This window comes from Phyllosticta citribraziliensis (assembly GCF_038025025.1).
Source record: "Phyllosticta citribraziliensis strain CPC 17464 chromosome Unknown J3D65scaffold_1, whole genome shotgun sequence".
Lineage (NCBI taxonomy): Eukaryota > Fungi > Ascomycota > Dothideomycetes > Botryosphaeriales > Phyllostictaceae > Phyllosticta > Phyllosticta citribraziliensis.
In genome coordinates, this window is record NW_027117338.1 from 1,656,391 (window position 1) to 1,673,914 (window position 17,524).

Consider the following 17,524-nt stretch of genomic DNA (forward strand, 5'->3'; position numbering starts at 1 on the left):
AGAGGCCAGGGACCTACCTCAGCCAGGCCGAACGCGGGGAAGAGGGAGACGGCACTCCCTCCCCCTGCTCCCTGCTCCATGCAATACTCTCCTACAGCACCGCACGTCCGTCTGTATTGACGGCTCAGTCCATGGACCGACGCTGCTGCTTGGGGCTCACCGCCAAAACAAACGTTTGACCGGCCTCAGTCAGACGGGATCCAGCAGCACTTTCGTCAAGCATGCTCTGTATGTATGTATGTATGTATGTACTTCTAGTTCCACCTCATGCCAACTCATTGTGCATGAAGCGCGGTACGACCGTCTCCTGCGGCCTCTGGCTGGCTGCGCGTGCCCGCCAGGCTGGTTGGCTTTCCGGCGAACGTGCTGCTTGAGTGACCATCACGCCGTGGCGACCTGGACTACACGCCAACGGCGCCGAACCCTCGATCAATCCGCCTTTCCCCATCCGTCCTCTCACTGGACTGGCCAAAACGCCCGCCAGCACATCACTCGACTGAACAAGAGCCTCCATCCAAGCTTACATATTCACCGTGTCCCGCCTCTCTCACGCACGTTTCCACCACTGCTACTGCTCCTGCTCCCCTCCAACTTTCGAGTCCCTTGGCTCGACTCGACAATCATCGAGACAAAAGAAAAAGCCTTCCGCCTGTCGTGACACAGCCCTCCTGCGATTGTCGACCAGTTTGGAATCCCACGCGCCCAATTCATCATGTTCTACATCATGTACTTGACCGGTTAGTCGTCTTGCAACTGCCCATTGCTTTTCTGACCCTCGCTTCCTGTTCCAAAGGCCTCTGCCAGCGCCGCCATTGGCCCGACCCGCTCTACGAATGCTACCGCTCCCGTCACGGCTTCACCTGCACCGTCCGAGTCAACAATCGCGAATACACGACCGACGCCGCCTACGAGTCGGACGAGCTGGCCCGCAATGCTGCCGCGACCCGTGCCTACATGATTTGCCGCAACTTTTCCGTCAACGACGGCATGTACCCGGGCCAGAGGCAGGGCCAGGCCGGCGTCATCCAAGGCCTGCCCGTCGCCATTGGCACGGGCCGCCGCAGCACCTACAGCTCCTCCAACGACTACGACAGCACCAGCGGCGGCAGCAGTCCTAGGAGCTCCGACTACGGCCTCGAGCCCCCCGCCAGCCGCAGATCCAGCAAAAGCTCCTCTGGCAGCTGCTTCTGCGGCAGAGGCGAGGTCCGCGCCTACGAGAGGTGCACCTCGTGTCTGCGCGAGGGTGGCTGGCGCTGACCAACGCCTCGTCTTTTCGTCCTTTCAAGATTTCGCTTCTCACGACCACTTCACTTACGATCTTACGACTCTGTCTTCTTAATCCGGGCGGCTTGTTTGATTACACTGAATTCAAGAAATCCAGCGTCAGTCGGGCCACGGCACTGCCTGGACATACCACGACCGTCTCGCGTGTTTGGGCGGCCTCTTAATTGGTTTCCTTTGGGCCAAAACAAAACTGCATGAACGATAGCATCTCGGCGGAGGGTCACCGGCGGGCGGCTTTTTTGCTCCTTTTTCTCCTACAGACACGGCCTTTTTTGGACATGGCATGTCGTCGACTTTTATATTTTCTTCTCTTGGGATGTCGGTTGTGGCGGCGCAGGATTCGGCTGTCGCTTCTGCAGCTTTTCTTTTCGCCCAACGGTCGCTTAACGCTCCCTCTGCACCAGACTGGCGGTTTCGCGATCCACTGGGAGGGGACATAGCCAAATCAATCGATGCAGTCCATTTCTCTGCCACGCGTATCCCATCATGGATTCTTCGTCACTCACCGCGCACTGACTTTGTTGAACGATCGCTCCGAAGCAAAAGCCCACAAAGTTCTCTGCACACGTTTCGCCCATGGTTCGTGTTTGAGATTCGCTGGGTTATCCATGCTCTTGGTTGAGTGCACTGGCGAAAAGGTGGTCTGTTCAACAATCGATGCGCGGACGGTACGGTCCGCGACGCTCGAGCTTCCCAGACCCGCGGTACCGCGGGCCCGTTGTTCGTCGCAGAGTTGTTTTTCTTTCTTTGCTTCTTTCACCGCCCACATGGCTGGTGCTTGGACGCCATTGGTTGAGAAAGGGAGAATATCTGCTCATCGATGCGGTCGGTTGTCATCCCCACCCCTGGCTACGCAAGTCTGGTATTGCCGCGCGAAAGTGTCGCGGCACGGTAAGGCTAGGGACTGGAGACCGTGGAAATTTCCTGTTTGTTTGCTTTTTCCTTTCTCTTCCTCTCGCGTGTTGGGGGAACGACTGACGATGAATAGTGCCATGGAGTCAACATTGTCGCCTCCTGGGGAAGGTCGCTTATTCGGGCTGATCAATCTGGTAAGAACACTTTCCTTGCTAGAGTTCCATGGATGAATCGAATTCTCGTCGTCTGGTGGTCCTAGGAGGGATATTTTGGACGATTGTTGGGGTTTTGATGCGTATAAAGAGCTCACTCATAGCCCGCGGAAACCTTCATGTTCTCGACATCTTTCAAGTCACATCACCATGAGGCCTCTTAGCCCCAAAATGGTTCTGCTCCTCGGAGCACTCTTGCTTCTTGCCATGGCGCCTTTGTGCGTCGTGGCAGATGCCATAAATGGCACAATCGAACACTACAAGGACCAGGACCCGTATGGTGTCCTGATACAGCTGCCGCCGCCCGTCGACCAGGTCGTCAAAAACCTGGAGACAATTCCTATCGTCAGCGTACATAGAAAAAAGCCACATGGGATCGCCGAGAACCTCGCTCCCCATGAGTCTCTGGTCTCCCATCGTTCTCCGGTCTTGGCCAAAGGTCCCCACCCGTCTTTTACACCCCACACGCTCATCAGGGCGAAGCGGGCCGTCGAGACGCCTGACCAGTCTGTGCCGCAGACTGCTCTCCCGGACATCGCCCCATCGTCTTCGACTCTTCCTCTGGATGCGCCTGTCTTGTCTCGGCATGTTAGGGAAGAACTCCTTTGGCCCCGGCAGTTGGTGTGGGATCCCACGTTGATCCAGAAGCCCTCGTCGAGTGCAGTGCCCCTCTCTGGAGACCGACTCGTCAGGGCCACACTTGCTGCCTCGATTCCTTCCGAGGGTACTGCCCGTGTCGAGAAGAGAGATGTCAACCTGTCGGGGTCTCAATACGGCGGTACTCTACGTCCTCAGGCTTTTTCTTCGAGTAAAGGGGGTCCCCCCAGCTCTTCCACTCGGAGAGCAGGTGGTGCCACGGAGCACTTGAAGCCATACATGAACCGCGTGTTCCCACAGCTGCCCCATTCACACTCGACGCGGACCTGGAGCACGAGAACCGCCTCGGTAGCGGCAACGAGCAAGCTTCCCCACCGCCATGGCTTCCACGACCATCAACAACTCCCTTTTCGCCCTTCGCCCTCGTCGTCGTCGTCGCCTTCGCCATCTCGCCCCTCTTCGCGCCGACCGGTCCTCAACACCACGCGCCCCGCGGCCGCTGACGCCGCCAAAAAGGAGAAGGGAACCGCCGGGCAGTGGGTAGCCATCGGCATCTGCGCCTTCCTCGTCCTCGCCATCTTTCTCTACCTCCTCATCCGTGGTGTCTCGTGCGAAATTAAAGACGGCCAGCGGCGCCGCTCCGCCGCCAACGGCAGCGGCAACAACAACGGCGGAGACGGCCACGCGCTGCAAAGCATCCGCACTTCTCGTCCTGCTTCGGACACGGCCAACACGAACGCCGCCGTGCCAGATGATGCTAAGCTGCCCTCGACATTCATTAATCCCCTACGCCAGAATCCTCCCACGCCACCTAGGGCGAGCTGGCAGTGGGGTGGCATGCGCAGCGTCGGTCAGGTAGAAGAGGACCGTGTGGACAACCCGTACACCTATCCCTCCGCCCCTCGGGTGGAAGAGGACCGCAACCCATACACCTACCACCTGGCCTCTGACCACGCGCCTGCCGCATATCCCTCCCTGTCGCGCGCCAAATCGGCGACAGACGCTACCAGCAAGGTCCCCACCACGTCGTCTGGTCGTCTCCCCCTCCCCACGCTCTCGAACCTGGCGCCCGTGGCTGGCGGTAGTGTGACTCGTTCCAGCTCCAGCGCCAGCTCGTCGACTCTGTTTGACAGTTCCAAAGATGCGCATGTGAGGGACATGTTGGCTTCGCGGAACAAGAAGAACAGGGAGAGTTGGGAGATCTGGAACAAGAGGTGTTGCCAGAATGAGAAGGAAAGGGATGGCGTGGAGGAGCAGAAGGGCGTCTAGAAGAATAACGACGTCGAGAAGAAGAAGGGTGCGAGCAAGTTCATGCCCAAGTGGCCTGGCTTCCGCCACGAGCAGAGGAGCTGCACCGTTTAATGGTCAGTGTTAGATTGTAGATTAACATCCCCCAAATTGACGTTGATTCCATTTTGGTGTTGTCCTTGCTGCGAGCTGTAAGCAACGGAGACATTTCCACGACGCCCTTTGGCCCGGAGACATTGACGGAAATAAGCCGAATGCGCCGAACCCTTTCTGGACGACAAAGCCCCATCCACAATTCTTGTCAGCCTGTCAAATGTTTGCGAGTGACCAGATTTCTTTGATGCTATTCGGAGCGATTTTTTGGGGGCTGTCGGCTTGGATTGCATTTCAGCGAGTCAGTACTTAAGAGCGCCTTTGCTGCAAGAGTGGCCTTCATCATTTCGGATTCAAGGCAAAGTTGCTTTCGAAGCTCTCACCATCTCTCAAGAAATCCTACCTCATCCAGTCGGTGCAGTTGCTCGAGACTGCTTTTATTCGTCATCGCCCACCTGATTCTAAGCCCAACCCCTCCCAAACGAGCAATCATGGACTGGCACAACCCACAAGCCGCAACGCGCTACAAGCCAGGAGAAGAGCTCACCCAGCCCTTCGCCAGCGTCCTCGTGCACAAGAGCGGACTTTCCAAACCCTCGGCCTCTTCAGACGTTGTCGTGCTGGACAACGCGTGCGGCACCGGCATCGTCAGTGTCCAGCTATACGCGCTGCTCCCGGACGACGCCAAAGCGAGGCTTCACCTGACGTGTGCGGATGTTTCGGCTAGCATGATTGACAGCATCGCCCAGCGCATTGAGGAGAATGGGTGGAAGGGGGCGCAGGCACAGGTTGCGGATGCCTTGGTGAGCGAGCTTGTTTCCTTCTCTTCCCTTCGCCTGGAGTGGTGGCGCGATAAGATACCTATGTCCAGTGACTGACCTGACTGAACCATGCAGGCCCTCCCCTTCCCACCTTCCTCATTCACCCACGTCCTCACCAACTTCGGCATCATCGGCATGCCGGACCCGCGCCAGGCCCTGCGCGAGCAACACCGCGTGCTGCGGCCCGCCGGCACCGCCGCCTTCTCCGTCTGGCAGATGACCGGCTGGTACCCGATCGTCGAGCGCGCCGTCGCGTCAATCCCGGGCGCGCCGCCCTTCCCGCCATTTTCGCAGTTTTGCGCGACCTGGGCCTCGCAGGGCGGCCCGGAGGAGCGCTGGACCGAGGGCGGCTTTCTCGAGCGCGTGGCGCGGGAGGCGGGCTTTGTGGATGTCGTGGCGGAGTTGGTGCCGAATGTGACGAGGCATCGTGATGCCGATGCTTTTTGCGCGCTGTATGGGGATATGCTGAGGATGGTGACGAGGGGCTGTTGGAGTGAGGAGCAGCGGGAGAAGATGGGGGATCTGGTTGTGCCGGCGGTTGTGAGCGTTTTGAAGGAGGAGTTTGGTGATGGTGAAGTGTCGTTGCAGTGGGCGGCTTGGTGCGTGACTGCAAAGAAACCGGGGGCTTCGTAGTGGGATGCTGTGGTCTGTCTGAATGCGTCAAGAGTTTTACTTCAAGAGTCTTCGTCAGGAGTCTCTTGTCAAGTTAGTGATTGGACAGATGTATGAGAAGTGTGTGAATTTTTGGAAGCTCGAGCGTTGAAAGCAAGCGATGGTCTACAGTCAGCTTTTTGCTTGGAATCGCTGCACAGATCCAGAGAATGGAACAGTCCAGTCACTTCTGCTTCGACCCTGTTGCGACGCGGTTCCTTTCGCCAGACGGCCACGACTACGAGAAGACGTGACCAGTCTTTTTCACCGCCCTCTTATACGCCTCACACTCTTCGCATCTCTTCAACCACTCCTCAGTTCGCGGCCAGCGATCCCTCTTCGTCCCCAACTCTTTCTCAAAGATGAACCTCACACCAAACTGCATCATGACATCCGCGACAGTCACCTCCTTTCCCACCAAGAACCCTCCCGAGCTCTTCTCCAACTCGCCTTCCAGCCAGCCAAAGTCGTTTTCGACGTTCTTCGACATGCTGGCCTCCATTTGCGCGAGGCCTTCGGCCGGCGCCTCTTTGGGGTAGTACCAGCGCGCGTACACGATCGCGAGACTGTGCAGAGCGAACGTCGCTTCGGCTGCGTGCAGCCACTCCAAAGCTTTGATGCGCGCGGCCGGATCAGATGGGATCAGGCGATGCAACTTGTCGTATTTCTCGCACAGATATCTGGTGTTTACTTTCAGCCCCCAATTTCCCTGTAGATGCTACCATCCCGCGCCGCGAAAGATAATCCCGTCGTGACTTTCGCGCGGGAGAGCGATTGGATGGAATGGCGCAAAGGAAAATGTGTGACACACTGCGTGATTGCTCCGCTCTCCATGACCACGTCGTCGCCGTCCTTGATGGTCGGGAATTTCCCCATTGCCGTGCCCACCGCGTCGCGGTCCTCCTGGGACGCCCGGCCGTCGGCCATTCTGTCCGAGAACTTGACGTCGTAGTCCAGTGACAGTTCTTCCAGCAGCCATGCCGTGCGAATGCTCCGGGAGCTTTGGAGAAAGCAGAGCGTGATGGGCGGCATTGTCTTGATTGCGAAGTTATTGTTTGACAGACAAATTCGTGGGGTCGGAATTGGAGCTGGTCAGTCGATCTGGAATGTGGAGCCAGGTTTCTTGAGCGGGGTGAAATACCCGGGGATGGTTGCACTTGATGCGTCATCAACGTTCTGGATTGCAGGGTTTCTTGTGGGGAGGTCAGAACTAGCTTACCAAACTTCTGGTCGAATGGTGAACGATTGCTGAATATGTTTGGCCTGATTGACCGGTCCCAAAGCACTACAAAAGCCGTGATTGCCAGGTGGTCAGTTCCTTAAACCTTCACACCCCTTGTTGTTGCGTTTGAGTTGCTGAGTTGATACTTCCATAAGACAAACCGGATTGAGTTGGTGGCTCATGAGCCGCAGTTTTGAAAGCAGTAAGATCACAGATACACAGTGATTTCTGCTGTCAAGTTCTTCGTGGTTCCCTTGAATGGAAAAGACGAGAATAAAAGAAGGGAAGAAGAATATGCATTTTGAAGCAACGCCATGGCCAAAATAGCCAGGGATTAGGTTATTGAGACCCAAATCAATCGCTCTCTTCAATTTTGATGTTAAATATATTGTATTGTAGCGAAGTGCCTCTCAACAACCAGCGAATAGGAGCCTCCTACAAGCTGCCCGGCTAGCTCAATCGGTAGAGCGTGAGACTCTTACAACACCGATTCAACGGTGATATAGGCATCTCAAGGCTGCGGGTTCGACCCCCGCGTTGGGCTCAATCCCCGACTACTGTCTTTTTGACCTTTTTGGCCCTGTTTCTATGCATGATGTTGAGTTTTGGTGTTTTTGAGCCAAAACATTTTTTTTCGACGCGACACGCGTTTTGAGCACGTTTTTTTGCTCCCCACGGAAAGAGCGAGCATTGGAAAGCATACTGGATTAATTTCGAGCTGATTGAACCATTGTTGGGCGCGCGCCGTCGAAGTGATACGCGAGGGCGGATTTTCCCGTGTGTCGGCGATGGCTCGGGACACGGAGCATTTCCGCTGGTTTCCGGATTTGGCTAGCTCCCAAATCAAGCTGCAGGCCCTTCTGCACAAGACAAGAAGTTCATGGGACTCGTTGTTCTCTTTTACATGCAATGGTGCTTCACTCAGGTCGTGGACTAGGCAAATGCTCACAACAGAGGCAGTTTTTGTCGCAACAGCCTCATTGCTTGCGCAAACTCGACATTACGACTCAATTGACTTAGAACCAGAGGAGATGAGTCCGTCTTAACAGCACCGGACATTCACACGGCATTTGGAATCGAAGCGGAACCCAACTTCATTCATTACAAATTGACCTTTACATGTACTGCTCGGCTATCGGACATTGTCAAGACGAGGCTCGTTAATGCGAATCTAGAAGCCACTTTCGGGACTCGGGGATCCGAAGTCAGCAAGCCCGTCTTTCAACGGACAAGGCGGACTGCTTTTCATCGTAGTCGAATTGCGGAAAGGGCGGAATCAGGAAGACTACTGCAGTACTTGCAGAATACATCCCGTCGACGACTTCTACCATATCGGTATATTCAGCAGCGTTGCATCCGCGAGAAGGCGACTCATCAAATAAGGAGTTCTTGGCAACAAATACAAGCGATCCAAGAGTTGGGGCACAGTGGATGTCGAAAAACTGAGATCTTCTGGCAGTAGGAGTGTGCACTTAGGGAGCATTCATTCACTACCGCAGTCACGCTTAGGGAGCAGTCTTTCTTTACTGCAGCCAGACCCAAGGAGTCTCATTTCTTTCAACGACACCCACTGTGGGGGACTGAAATCAATGTGGTCGTAGTTCTTTTGAAAAAATGTCGAGGACGAGCGGAGAAAACCCGAAAGTGAGCTCTTTCGCTCGCCAGTGATACAGAGCTGTACAGTGCTGAAATATCACGCAAGATACTGGACTACTCTGCTGCTCCGTATGCAACTTTCACCGACCATTCCCTTGAAGTCAGGTGCGCCCATTAGTGCTCCGTCGGGAAGATTGAAATATACTCTAGCAAAACTCTGAACAAATAGTGCGTCATCTTCGAGGAGATGAGTTTGGAGTCGGGAGAATCTTGGTAGAGGCGGATTTTTTTTCTGATGCTGGTCTAGACGCGGTTTCCAGACTTGCGCCAAAGAGTCGTTCGAGGCAGATGCGGAGTCACATTTTGAGCACTGCCGAGTCCATCAGATGGCTTCAAGATGATGATGAAGACCAAAATCAGGACGGCAAAGAGATTGACCTGGATTAAATGAGAGATGGTGTTCAGAAGCCGGCAGACGCGAAAGAAACAAGGCTGCGGGCCGCATTCCGCTCCGAGCTTCGGGCAGGCGTTCTCGCTGACGTCACAGCACCGTACCTGGACGCCGCGACATCGTTGCCCTGCAGCTGTCAAGAAACCTGCAAACAAACTTCCATCAGCTCTCAGATCATGCGAGGACATACCCGGTTGAGAGTCTCATAACCCATCCAACATTCAGTATCCACATCCTCCAACATGCGACCTCTTCAACACGCGATCAGAACCCTAGCGCAAGCCTCCCCTGCTGCGCACCACCTCCTATCTCCTTCGCGCGCGAGAATATCAAGTCTTCGGACCCTGAAACCGCCAAAATGCTCGATCAGATCGTACACGACTACGCCTCTGCTTCGACTGCAGGAGAATGTCGCGTCCCATGCGATGCCCGCCATCGAGCTGAACAACAACGTCACCAAAGAGGAGGAAACCGACTTTGAGCGGAAGGTAGCGGAAGACAAGAGCAAACAAATTCGGAGACCATGGCATAGAGAGGGCTCAGGCGAGCCTCCGGTCGCGCGTCAAAGATCTGCTGGGGCCATGACCAAGGGTATCCTTTCCTCGTACCCCATCCTAGCACAATGACTGACAATCAAATCGAAAGGAAAGCTCCTTACCACGCCCAGTCGCATGCTCAAGTTGATCCTGCCTTTGACGACCAAAGACCACAACACGGACCGCAAAGATGTCGAACCTCTGGCCCTGCTGGTGCACCCACAGCAACCGCTATCCTACCTTGAGCGCTTAATACAATCGGAGCTTCCCACGATTGAAAAGGACGGGAAGGAAAAGATTCCAAACATCTACTTTCGAGCGGAAGACTCGACTCAAGACAAAATGGAGCCTGCGAAGGAGACCCCGGTAGAGCTTCCCGAAGCTGAAGCCAAGAAAAAGGCCTCAGAGCCTGACGACATTGAGGACGGTGATGAGGTTTACATTGATGGGAAAATGCAACGGACAGGCAAAGTGAACCGCAAGACGAGAGAACAAGCAGACCGTCTGCGTGGAGGTGTTGGAGAAGGCGGAGTCGAATCGTACTCGGGGCTTGGCCATGAAGCGCGGTCGGACGCAACAAGAGAGAGACGCTTCGTCCGCTGGTCTTCGTCGACTGAGATTGGCGACTTTATTCGCGATGCCGCGCGTGGGCAAGAATTCGCTGTCGAGATTGAGGGCGCACCGTACGACATTCGCGTTGGAGTGCCCAGCTTCAACGACCGAACGTACTATCTGCGCATGCGGTTGAGATCGACCAGTCACAAGATTGCCAAAATGGCTGACATCAAGAAGGAGTGCGACCAGCTCGCACATAAGGGAGCGCAAAGGGTCGCGTCAGGTGGACTTGCTGTCATAGTCGGCTGGTGGGCGACAGTGTACAAGTTGACATTCGACACTGATCTGGGCTGGGACGTCATGGAGCCAGTTACGGTGAGTTCATGTGTTTGTTTTGAAGACGTTTCGCTGACCAAAATAGTACCTCGTAGGCTTGACCACATTGATCGGAGGCTACATCTGGTTCTTGTACCACAACCGCGAGGTCTCGTACCGGTCTGCCATGAACTTGACGATTTCGCGCCGTCAGTCGAAGCATTATGCTGAAAAAGGATTTGACCTCCAAAAATGGGAATCCTTGATTGAGGAGGCCAATGCCTTAAGAAAGGAGATCAAGATGATTGCAAACGAGTACGACGTCGAGTGGGATGAGCTTGCCGACGAAAAGGACGAAAAAGTCGCCGAGGCCTTGAGAAAGGAGAGGAAGAAGCAAAAGCAAGACAAGGATGACGACAAGGAGTCAGACGACTGAACGGAGCATTTGCCGCGTTCACAGGCATAAGCATGGCGTTTGGAGTTGGTCAGCGTGTTCATACCCCATCAAACAGCAGATGCGGATGGCGAGTCTTGGAGCGGCCATCGAGTCTTTGATTTAGACAGTCGGATGGAAGAAGGACTAGTCGGGTAGAGTACTAGATAGGGAAGAAGTGGTTGCTGTCCGCATCCGAAAATCGTGAACCGGGCGAAGCCGGAGCCGAGGCTGCTGGGTCGGCAAAGTGCTTGCCGCCGGCTTGCCGATGACGGGGCCCCAGAAGCGGCCAGTTCTAAAATTGCATTTCGGCATGAGGGGCATCCAGCGGGAGAGCGGATGCTTGAAGTCTATGGCAAAGATGACTCGACATCGTCAACCGCCAGCTTCACCATGCCAGCCAGCAGGCCGCCGCCGCTCCTTTTCAATCCTCCCCTCCCCATTTCCACCGCCGTCCGCCGCTTTCCCGCGCGCTGACAAACGGCGCCTGAGCTTCTCATAATCATATGCAAAGTGGGCCCTGCGATTGCGAACGAACCCGGCGAAATAATACACCAACACGGCACCACAGAGGACCACGACTACAACTGCCTGACGCCCTCCTACCGCCCTCCACTCTCCATCGCCATGTCTACCGGAAACCCCGCCCCAGCCGTCAACGGCACCTCGACCCCCTCGCATCCCGCCTTCGACCCCATTCCCCATGTCATACAAGCATTCGGTACTGCCGTCTCCTGATCTGGGGCCTCTCCATGAAGCACACTAATAACTGGATGCTCAGGCCGCGGCGAATTCGTCATCGTGCTGGACTCGCCCTCGCGCGAAAACGAAGGCGACCTCATCATCGCAGCGTCGGCCCTCACGCCCGCAAAAGCCTCGTTCATGATCCGCTACACGTCGGGATACATTTGCGCGCCGCTGCTGCCGGCGCGCGCAAAAGCGCTCGCGCTGCCGCAGATGGTCGTCGACAACGCAGACCCGAACCGCACCGCCTACGCCGTCTCGGTCGACGCGGCGTCGCAGCACGGCATCAGCACCGGCATCAGCGCCCGAGACCGCAGCGTGACGTGCCGGCTGCTTGCCGACGGCAACGCCACGGTCGAAGACTTTAGGAGGCCGGGACACGTGTTGCCGCTGCAGGCGAGGGAGGGCGGCGTGAGGGAGAGGCGCGGTCACACCGAGGCGGCGGTCGAGCTGTGTCGGTTAGCGCAGTTGCCGGAAGTCGGTGTCATCTGCGAGTTGATTACTGATGGCGAGGAAAAGGAGGGTGTTCCAGAATTGGTTGGAGGCGGCATGATGAGGCGGGACGAGTGCCTGGCATTCGGCAAGAAGTGGGGCATCAAGGTGTGCACCATTGAAGACTTGGTGCGTTATGTCGAGGACACGGAGGGCAAGTTGGAGGGCGTGGATGCCGTCGACTACTGAAGAGGAGGATCAAAGCCATGAGGCGACTGATGTCAACTTCATTGTACAGCAACCATTGCTGCGCCAGCGATCTTTGGATTCCGACCATCTCATTCTTGTCCACTTTTGATTGGAGTTGGACATCTAACATTTGCCGCGGATGAAGGAAGATGTCGCAAAAGGTACGAGAGCCACGGGCTTTTCATTGAGTCAAAATTCTCTGTACGAGTCGAAAAGGGCAAAATATAGACATGGGGCCTGCAAAGGAGCAAGGAATCTCTTCACCAACCACTCGAGACCTTTTTGTGACATCATGACTCTCTTTTCATATACGGTATAGTCTCAGCCCCCTCGACTGCTTTTGGCACGCAGGCACGCTTGGTTGATTATCCTGCACGTTGCGTTCGCGTGCATGACATGTGTGTGGGCATCTGCGAAAAGAAGATTCCGACATGTCTTCTCTGTCTCAGCTGCAAAAAGCACCGCACCGCTGTACAGCATGTGCATTCCATCTCAGCCCCAGAAACCCATCCAGTCAGTTCTTTCAAAGCGCAAGCTCGCCATTGAAGAAGTCCTCCTCGCAATACTGATGCCCAAGAGCCTCCCTCAAATCTTCGAACACGCTTCCGCGATCGGTGGCGCAACCCCAATCCCCCCGCCACGCCAGCTCGCCTGGCAAGCGCGACTCAGTGTTCGTTCACTAGAGCACTAGCACCCTCGCAAGCGCGGCGAAGGAAGCAAGCCAGCGAGCCATGGCGCCGGCGCGCGCCTCTATCCGCCCACGCCTGTCCGGCCGCTCGGTGCTTGGCCGCCAGTATGCCACTCCCGCCGCCGCCATCCAAAAGCCTTTCTCGACGGTTCGCCAAGTAGTGGGCGTGTCGGCTTCCGCCACAGGTACGTGACGGCCGGTGGAGCGAACGAGGCGCGACTGACAGTGGCAGCGCCGCCTCGTGCTGGCTTGTGGGCGGAGGCGCAGCGCGCTGTTGCTGGACGAGTCTGCGTGCGTGGAGTACGAGAGCGAGGCACGGATGAAGTGGAGGGTATGGTGCTGGGACAGCCTCTTTGTTCGGCCGAGTCGACGGTGTGGTTGGTTGTCTTGATCAAGGAGAGCAGAAGCGTGGGCAAAGAGCGTGGGAATTATGTTGACAAGACAATCATTGCTTGGACGAAGTGCATGTGTGGCAGGTACCTGTAACTGCGTTCTCTCTTGCTGTGGTCTTAGAAGCAGCTGTCTTTTTCAAGTCTTGATGCTATATTCCAACAGCAAACTCTCTCTCCCCTCAGCCCTATGGCATTTGTACCACTGTCTGCTCTTTTGTCCCCGGTGCTCATGCCGTGCACCCACATCACTTCTACGCTGCGCCGTCAATCACTGCTGTCTCACCTGCGGCGCCTACATGCGTCAAGTCTCCGTCCCGTCTTTCTCACTCGTTCCGCTCCCATGCGCTCTTGTCCTATTCCGCCAAGCATAATTCCCGTCATGGCGGACAAAATGCTCCGACGTGCGTCTTGGCTGGCGGACAGCTCGCATAATGGGAAATGAGCTTGGAGTGGGGTGAATAGGGGAAGGGAACGTTGCGGAAGTGGATCGGGTGGAGCTTCGGTACTGTCTGCATCCATGTAGTTTCTAGACTTTGAGTGGATACAGTGTTTCCTATGACGCCCGCTGTGCGCATTATAATTGAATCCCATCATATGGTACATGTAGTTCCGCTGCTGCTGATGCCAAGGATGATGGAGCCGAATAAAGGTAAAGAATCTATAGAAGCCGCGCCCCTCTAATCTTTCTTTCTTGAAGTTGATCCAACCGCCCAATTATAATACAAATCTACAAGGAACAGAGTCGTAAATATCGTCATACATGTATCTCCTTGCCACTCTTTCAACAATGCATGCAAAACACGCTCGCTGGGGGTGTGCAGAGCCAAGTCGAGGCGGCCCCTGGGTATTTTGAGCCGATGAATGTGAAAAGCAGTCTTGTGTACAGTCCCGAGGACGTTTCTCTCGTCGTGAATTTACAGTCCCGAATCGGTCTTGGGGTAAATACTAGTCTTCCAGTACTTGTCCCAGTTGGAGCAGGTCTGCTGGTAATCCGGTCCAGGCAGTTTGATCTTGTCCTTGGACTCGAGGAATTGCACGCCGAGACCTTCGGAGATGTGGTTGGCAATATGGCCTTGAGTGGTGTTAGCGCGTTGGATAGAGAAGGAGCGATGGTGTCGACTTACAGTGCATCAGCCAGGAGCCAGGGTTGTCGGTCGGGAAGGCAATCGCGAGCCAGCCACGTGCGGGCAAAATTGCGCTATCACGGCGCGTAGGATTGTTGAAGTTGAGCTTAGACGGTGAGGTCGCAGTATCGAAGATGCCCGTTCCATAACCAAGGATGTAGAAATCATGTCCGTGCAAATGCATCGGATGCGCAATTGGAACCTTTGTGCCGGCTGTCTCTTGAATAATCCAGTAGGTCCACTATTGTTGGAGGGCTAGTCAGTAAACGTGTCAGGGGAAGCCAACGGGGCAATGTTGGAGACGGAAGGTGGGAAGGCACGTGGCGGTGCAGGGTGGGAAGGCACGAATGGTGCGAGGCAACAAAGGTCAGAAGACTTACAATGTCCGAAGTGGGCAGCTCAATCAAGTTGTAGGTGTGCGGATAAGTCGTGTTCTTGTCCATGACGTACTGAATCGTGGGTTTCTCCCAATCAATATCAATAGCAGTCATGTTGATGCCCCAGAAGACAATGTTTTGCTGGTTGGTAGTCACGTTTGAAACAGTCAAGTCGACACCCAAGTTCTTGACTTGGCTCAGAAACGTCGCACTGGGAACAGCGTTTGGGACCACAGGCGTTGGGAGAGGCTCATCACATCCGCCAGGCTGAGGCGTGTTCGACGTCGCGGGGTCGACGGCAGGTGCGCCATCATACTTGAAGATGGCCTTGCCGTTAAGAGCGCTGGTGGTGTTGCAGCCAGGGGCGGAATTGGCGCGGAACCAGTAGTTGCTGGCAGTCTGATTGGCGGTGATGATGACATCGTAACGTTGTCCTTGTGGAGTATTAGAACTTGTCGAGGCCCGAGGAAAATGCACACTTACCAATAGCCACCAGCAGCCAATTGGTGTTCCATGGGACCGTAGGCACGAAATCAGAAGTGATGACCTGCATTGAGTGGCCATCGAGCGACACCCAGATCGCGTCGATGACGGAATTGTTAATCAGACGCAGGCGGTATCTCTTGCCAGGCTTCATCGTGGTGGTGCTGTAGCTACCCGTTCCGGTGGCGCTTTTGCTCGTGCCGTTCACAAGAATGTTGTCGGGATTGGGGCCGGGTTGCCCCCTTTGGAGCGCCGCCATAGTGAGAGCCTCAATACCGAAAGAGCCACGGTAGTACCAGTCGCTAAGAGTAAAGGTTCCCAAATCTTCATCATAGTTGGCCGAAGCAGGGCCATTGATGACAATCTGACCACTAGCACCATCGCCGTATTGAGTCGAGAAATGAGAGTGAAACCACCTATCAGGTGTTAGAGGGGCAAATCTGAAAGAGGAAAAAAAACCAGAAACTTACGAGGTACCGAATTGAGTTGCTTGAAAGGTGTATGTCTTGGTGTCTCCAGGTGCTAGGGGGCCTATAAATGGTCAGCACGAGGCATGGCAAATTGGGGAGCAACATACACTCGGTAAGACCATTGGTACCGTCCTGAGAGTTGGTTTGATATTGTCTGATACCATGCCAGTGCACACTCGTTCCTTGTCCCTGTCAGCAATTGAAGAATATAAAGAACAGTGCTCATACCGTTACTTGGCATCTTGTTGGTGACAGTCACTTGAATCATATCGCCCCAGTCTTGATCAATTAGCTCATGTTTCCGCAATCAGACAAGTTTCTTACTGGCATAGATGGTCGGGCCTGGAAGTTGGCCATTGAAGAGTAGACAGGGTCGCGCAACAGCACCGTCAGGGTTGCACGTGGAGTTTGTAATCTCCAAATTGTACTTGACGGTTCGGCCCGTGTTAGGCCACTTGGCATCAAAGTCGGTGGCAATGCTGTAGCCATTGGCCCAGCAGCCCCTGGTATTGGGTCCATTGGAGCAGACGCCGTCAGGAGTTCTGGTGGAAGCTGCCTTTGACGAAGTGGGAGATGCCTGGCGCTGTATCAAAGTTTGCGGAGGTCCACCCGGTCCCCACAGAACATGATCGGCGGGAAGGTTGCTGGCCGAAGCCAACCCCACCAAGACAGCGAGTTGGTAGAGACGCATGGCGAAGAGACGGAAACGAAAAGAATGGATTTCAACCGAATTGGGGTAGGTCTCCGTAGGGCGAGGTTGAGGCTTCTATATACAAGGAGAGGGAGACACTGGATGGAGGCATTGGCGCTGAAACGCCATAGGCTGGATCCTTGTTCGGGAGGCCGGCATGAAGATGGTCCTGGGCAGAAGAAGGCGGACAGCATCAGCTGGAGCGGCTATTGCAGATTGGAGATGGTAAGGCATGGGTAGTGACGCGTGCATTTCGCGCGTGGTGGTGCATCGGGAGTCGACGAGAGCGCCCATGGCGCAGGGGCGTTCATCTTGGATTCAAGCCAAGCGGTAGCGGCTCGAATGGTGGACAGTTTTGGCAACAGTCGGGACCAAACAAAACAAGGGCTGAGCATCGGCCAAGTGTTGACAGGGTGATGCTGGTACAGCACATGAAGGCAAGACACGAGCTCGTGCTGTGCGTCAGATGAAGGTGGTTGAGAAAAAGTGCGACAAAGAAGAGAGCATGGGTGTCAGACGCAAGGGCGGCAGAGGCTCAGTCGACGGCAGGCTCGCAGCGCCATGGGGGCTGCAGACAGCTGCATACATGGAGTGATTATGCACTGGGAGCGCCCAAAGACGGAATGGCCAAGTCAAGGCGGAGCACAGGCGGAGGTCAGAGCGGAAGCGCGGAGAAACGGAGACTCGGAGAATGGTCAGGTACAGCACGATGGTACCTGGCGGTTAGAGTCGACCATGGCGAGTGCAACGTCTGCAGAGCCAGATACCAAAGTCTCGGATACGCCAAGGATCAGTAAGAGCTGCGGCTGATGGCATTGGACTTGCGCCTCCACCGTCACATTTGCGCCGAGCGAGGGCCGGCCCCGACTAGTCTGGCTCTTGACACGGAACTCGGGTGGATCGAACACTCTCGGCCGCTCGGGCGCCTGGTCGCGACGACTGTTCAAGTCCATGGCACCATGAGGGAGCGGTCTGCCACGTGAAGCCTGGAATACAATCAGCCTT

At 55.4% G+C, this 17,524-nt stretch overlaps 7 protein-coding genes and 1 non-coding gene across 8 annotated transcripts; 6 read left to right on the top strand and 2 right to left on the bottom strand.

Moving 5' to 3' along the window:
* Positions 1-244: 244 nt before the first annotated feature.
* J3D65DRAFT_610042 (uncharacterized protein) lies at positions 245-1,757 on the top strand. The gene is made up of 2 exons (XM_066798757.1): positions 245-737; positions 794-1,757. Exons 1-2 carry the CDS (start codon positions 713-715, stop codon positions 1,255-1,257), a joined length of 489 nt encoding a protein of 162 aa, XP_066659812.1. The 5' UTR covers positions 245-712; the 3' UTR covers positions 1,258-1,757.
* Positions 1,758-2,383: 626 nt separating this feature from the next.
* On the top strand, positions 2,384-4,316 carry J3D65DRAFT_610049 (uncharacterized protein). Its single transcript, XM_066798758.1, has one exon. The coding sequence runs from the start codon at positions 2,502-2,504 to the stop codon at positions 4,215-4,217; it is 1,716 nt and encodes a 571-aa protein (XP_066659813.1). The 5' UTR covers positions 2,384-2,501; the 3' UTR covers positions 4,218-4,316.
* Positions 4,317-4,606: 290 nt separating this feature from the next.
* J3D65DRAFT_610050 (S-adenosyl-L-methionine-dependent methyltransferase) lies at positions 4,607-5,947 on the top strand. Its single transcript, XM_066798759.1, has 2 exons — positions 4,607-5,092; positions 5,186-5,947. Exons 1-2 carry the CDS (start codon positions 4,781-4,783, stop codon positions 5,741-5,743), a joined length of 870 nt encoding a protein of 289 aa, XP_066659814.1. The 5' UTR covers positions 4,607-4,780; the 3' UTR covers positions 5,744-5,947.
* Positions 5,662-7,275, bottom strand: J3D65DRAFT_610055 (glutathione S-transferase). Its single transcript, XM_066798760.1, has 3 exons — positions 6,981-7,275; positions 6,573-6,917; positions 5,662-6,441 (listed from the first exon to the last, which is right to left on the bottom strand). The coding sequence occupies exons 2-3, from the start codon at positions 6,791-6,793 to the stop codon at positions 6,000-6,002; spliced, it is 663 nt and encodes a 220-aa protein (XP_066659815.1). The 5' UTR covers positions 6,794-6,917; positions 6,981-7,275; the 3' UTR covers positions 5,662-5,999.
* Positions 7,276-7,427: 152 nt separating this feature from the next.
* J3D65DRAFT_t5 lies at positions 7,428-7,527 on the top strand. Its single transcript has one exon. It is a non-coding gene; the product is annotated as a tRNA-Lys (tRNA).
* A 1,613-nt stretch (positions 7,528-9,140) lies between these two features.
* On the top strand, positions 9,141-11,203 carry J3D65DRAFT_610057 (uncharacterized protein). The gene is made up of 3 exons (XM_066798761.1): positions 9,141-9,621; positions 9,676-10,496; positions 10,543-11,203. Exons 1-3 carry the CDS (start codon positions 9,273-9,275, stop codon positions 10,870-10,872), a joined length of 1,500 nt encoding a protein of 499 aa, XP_066659816.1. The 5' UTR covers positions 9,141-9,272; the 3' UTR covers positions 10,873-11,203.
* Positions 11,173-12,490, top strand: J3D65DRAFT_26913 (DHBP synthase RibB-like alpha/beta domain-containing protein). The gene is made up of 2 exons (XM_066794945.1): positions 11,173-11,590; positions 11,651-12,490. Exons 1-2 carry the CDS (start codon positions 11,497-11,499, stop codon positions 12,292-12,294), a joined length of 738 nt encoding a protein of 245 aa, XP_066659817.1. The 5' UTR covers positions 11,173-11,496; the 3' UTR covers positions 12,295-12,490.
* Positions 12,491-13,905: 1,415 nt separating this feature from the next.
* On the bottom strand, positions 13,906-16,622 carry J3D65DRAFT_26942 (putative multicopper oxidase, type 1). Its single transcript, XM_066794950.1, has 8 exons — positions 16,153-16,622; positions 16,057-16,107; positions 15,936-16,010; positions 15,829-15,889; positions 15,359-15,774; positions 14,879-15,309; positions 14,499-14,739; positions 13,906-14,446 (listed from the first exon to the last, which is right to left on the bottom strand). Exons 1-8 carry the CDS (start codon positions 16,517-16,519, stop codon positions 14,289-14,291), a joined length of 1,800 nt encoding a protein of 599 aa, XP_066659818.1. The 5' UTR covers positions 16,520-16,622; the 3' UTR covers positions 13,906-14,288.
* Positions 16,623-17,524: the final 902 nt, after the last annotated feature.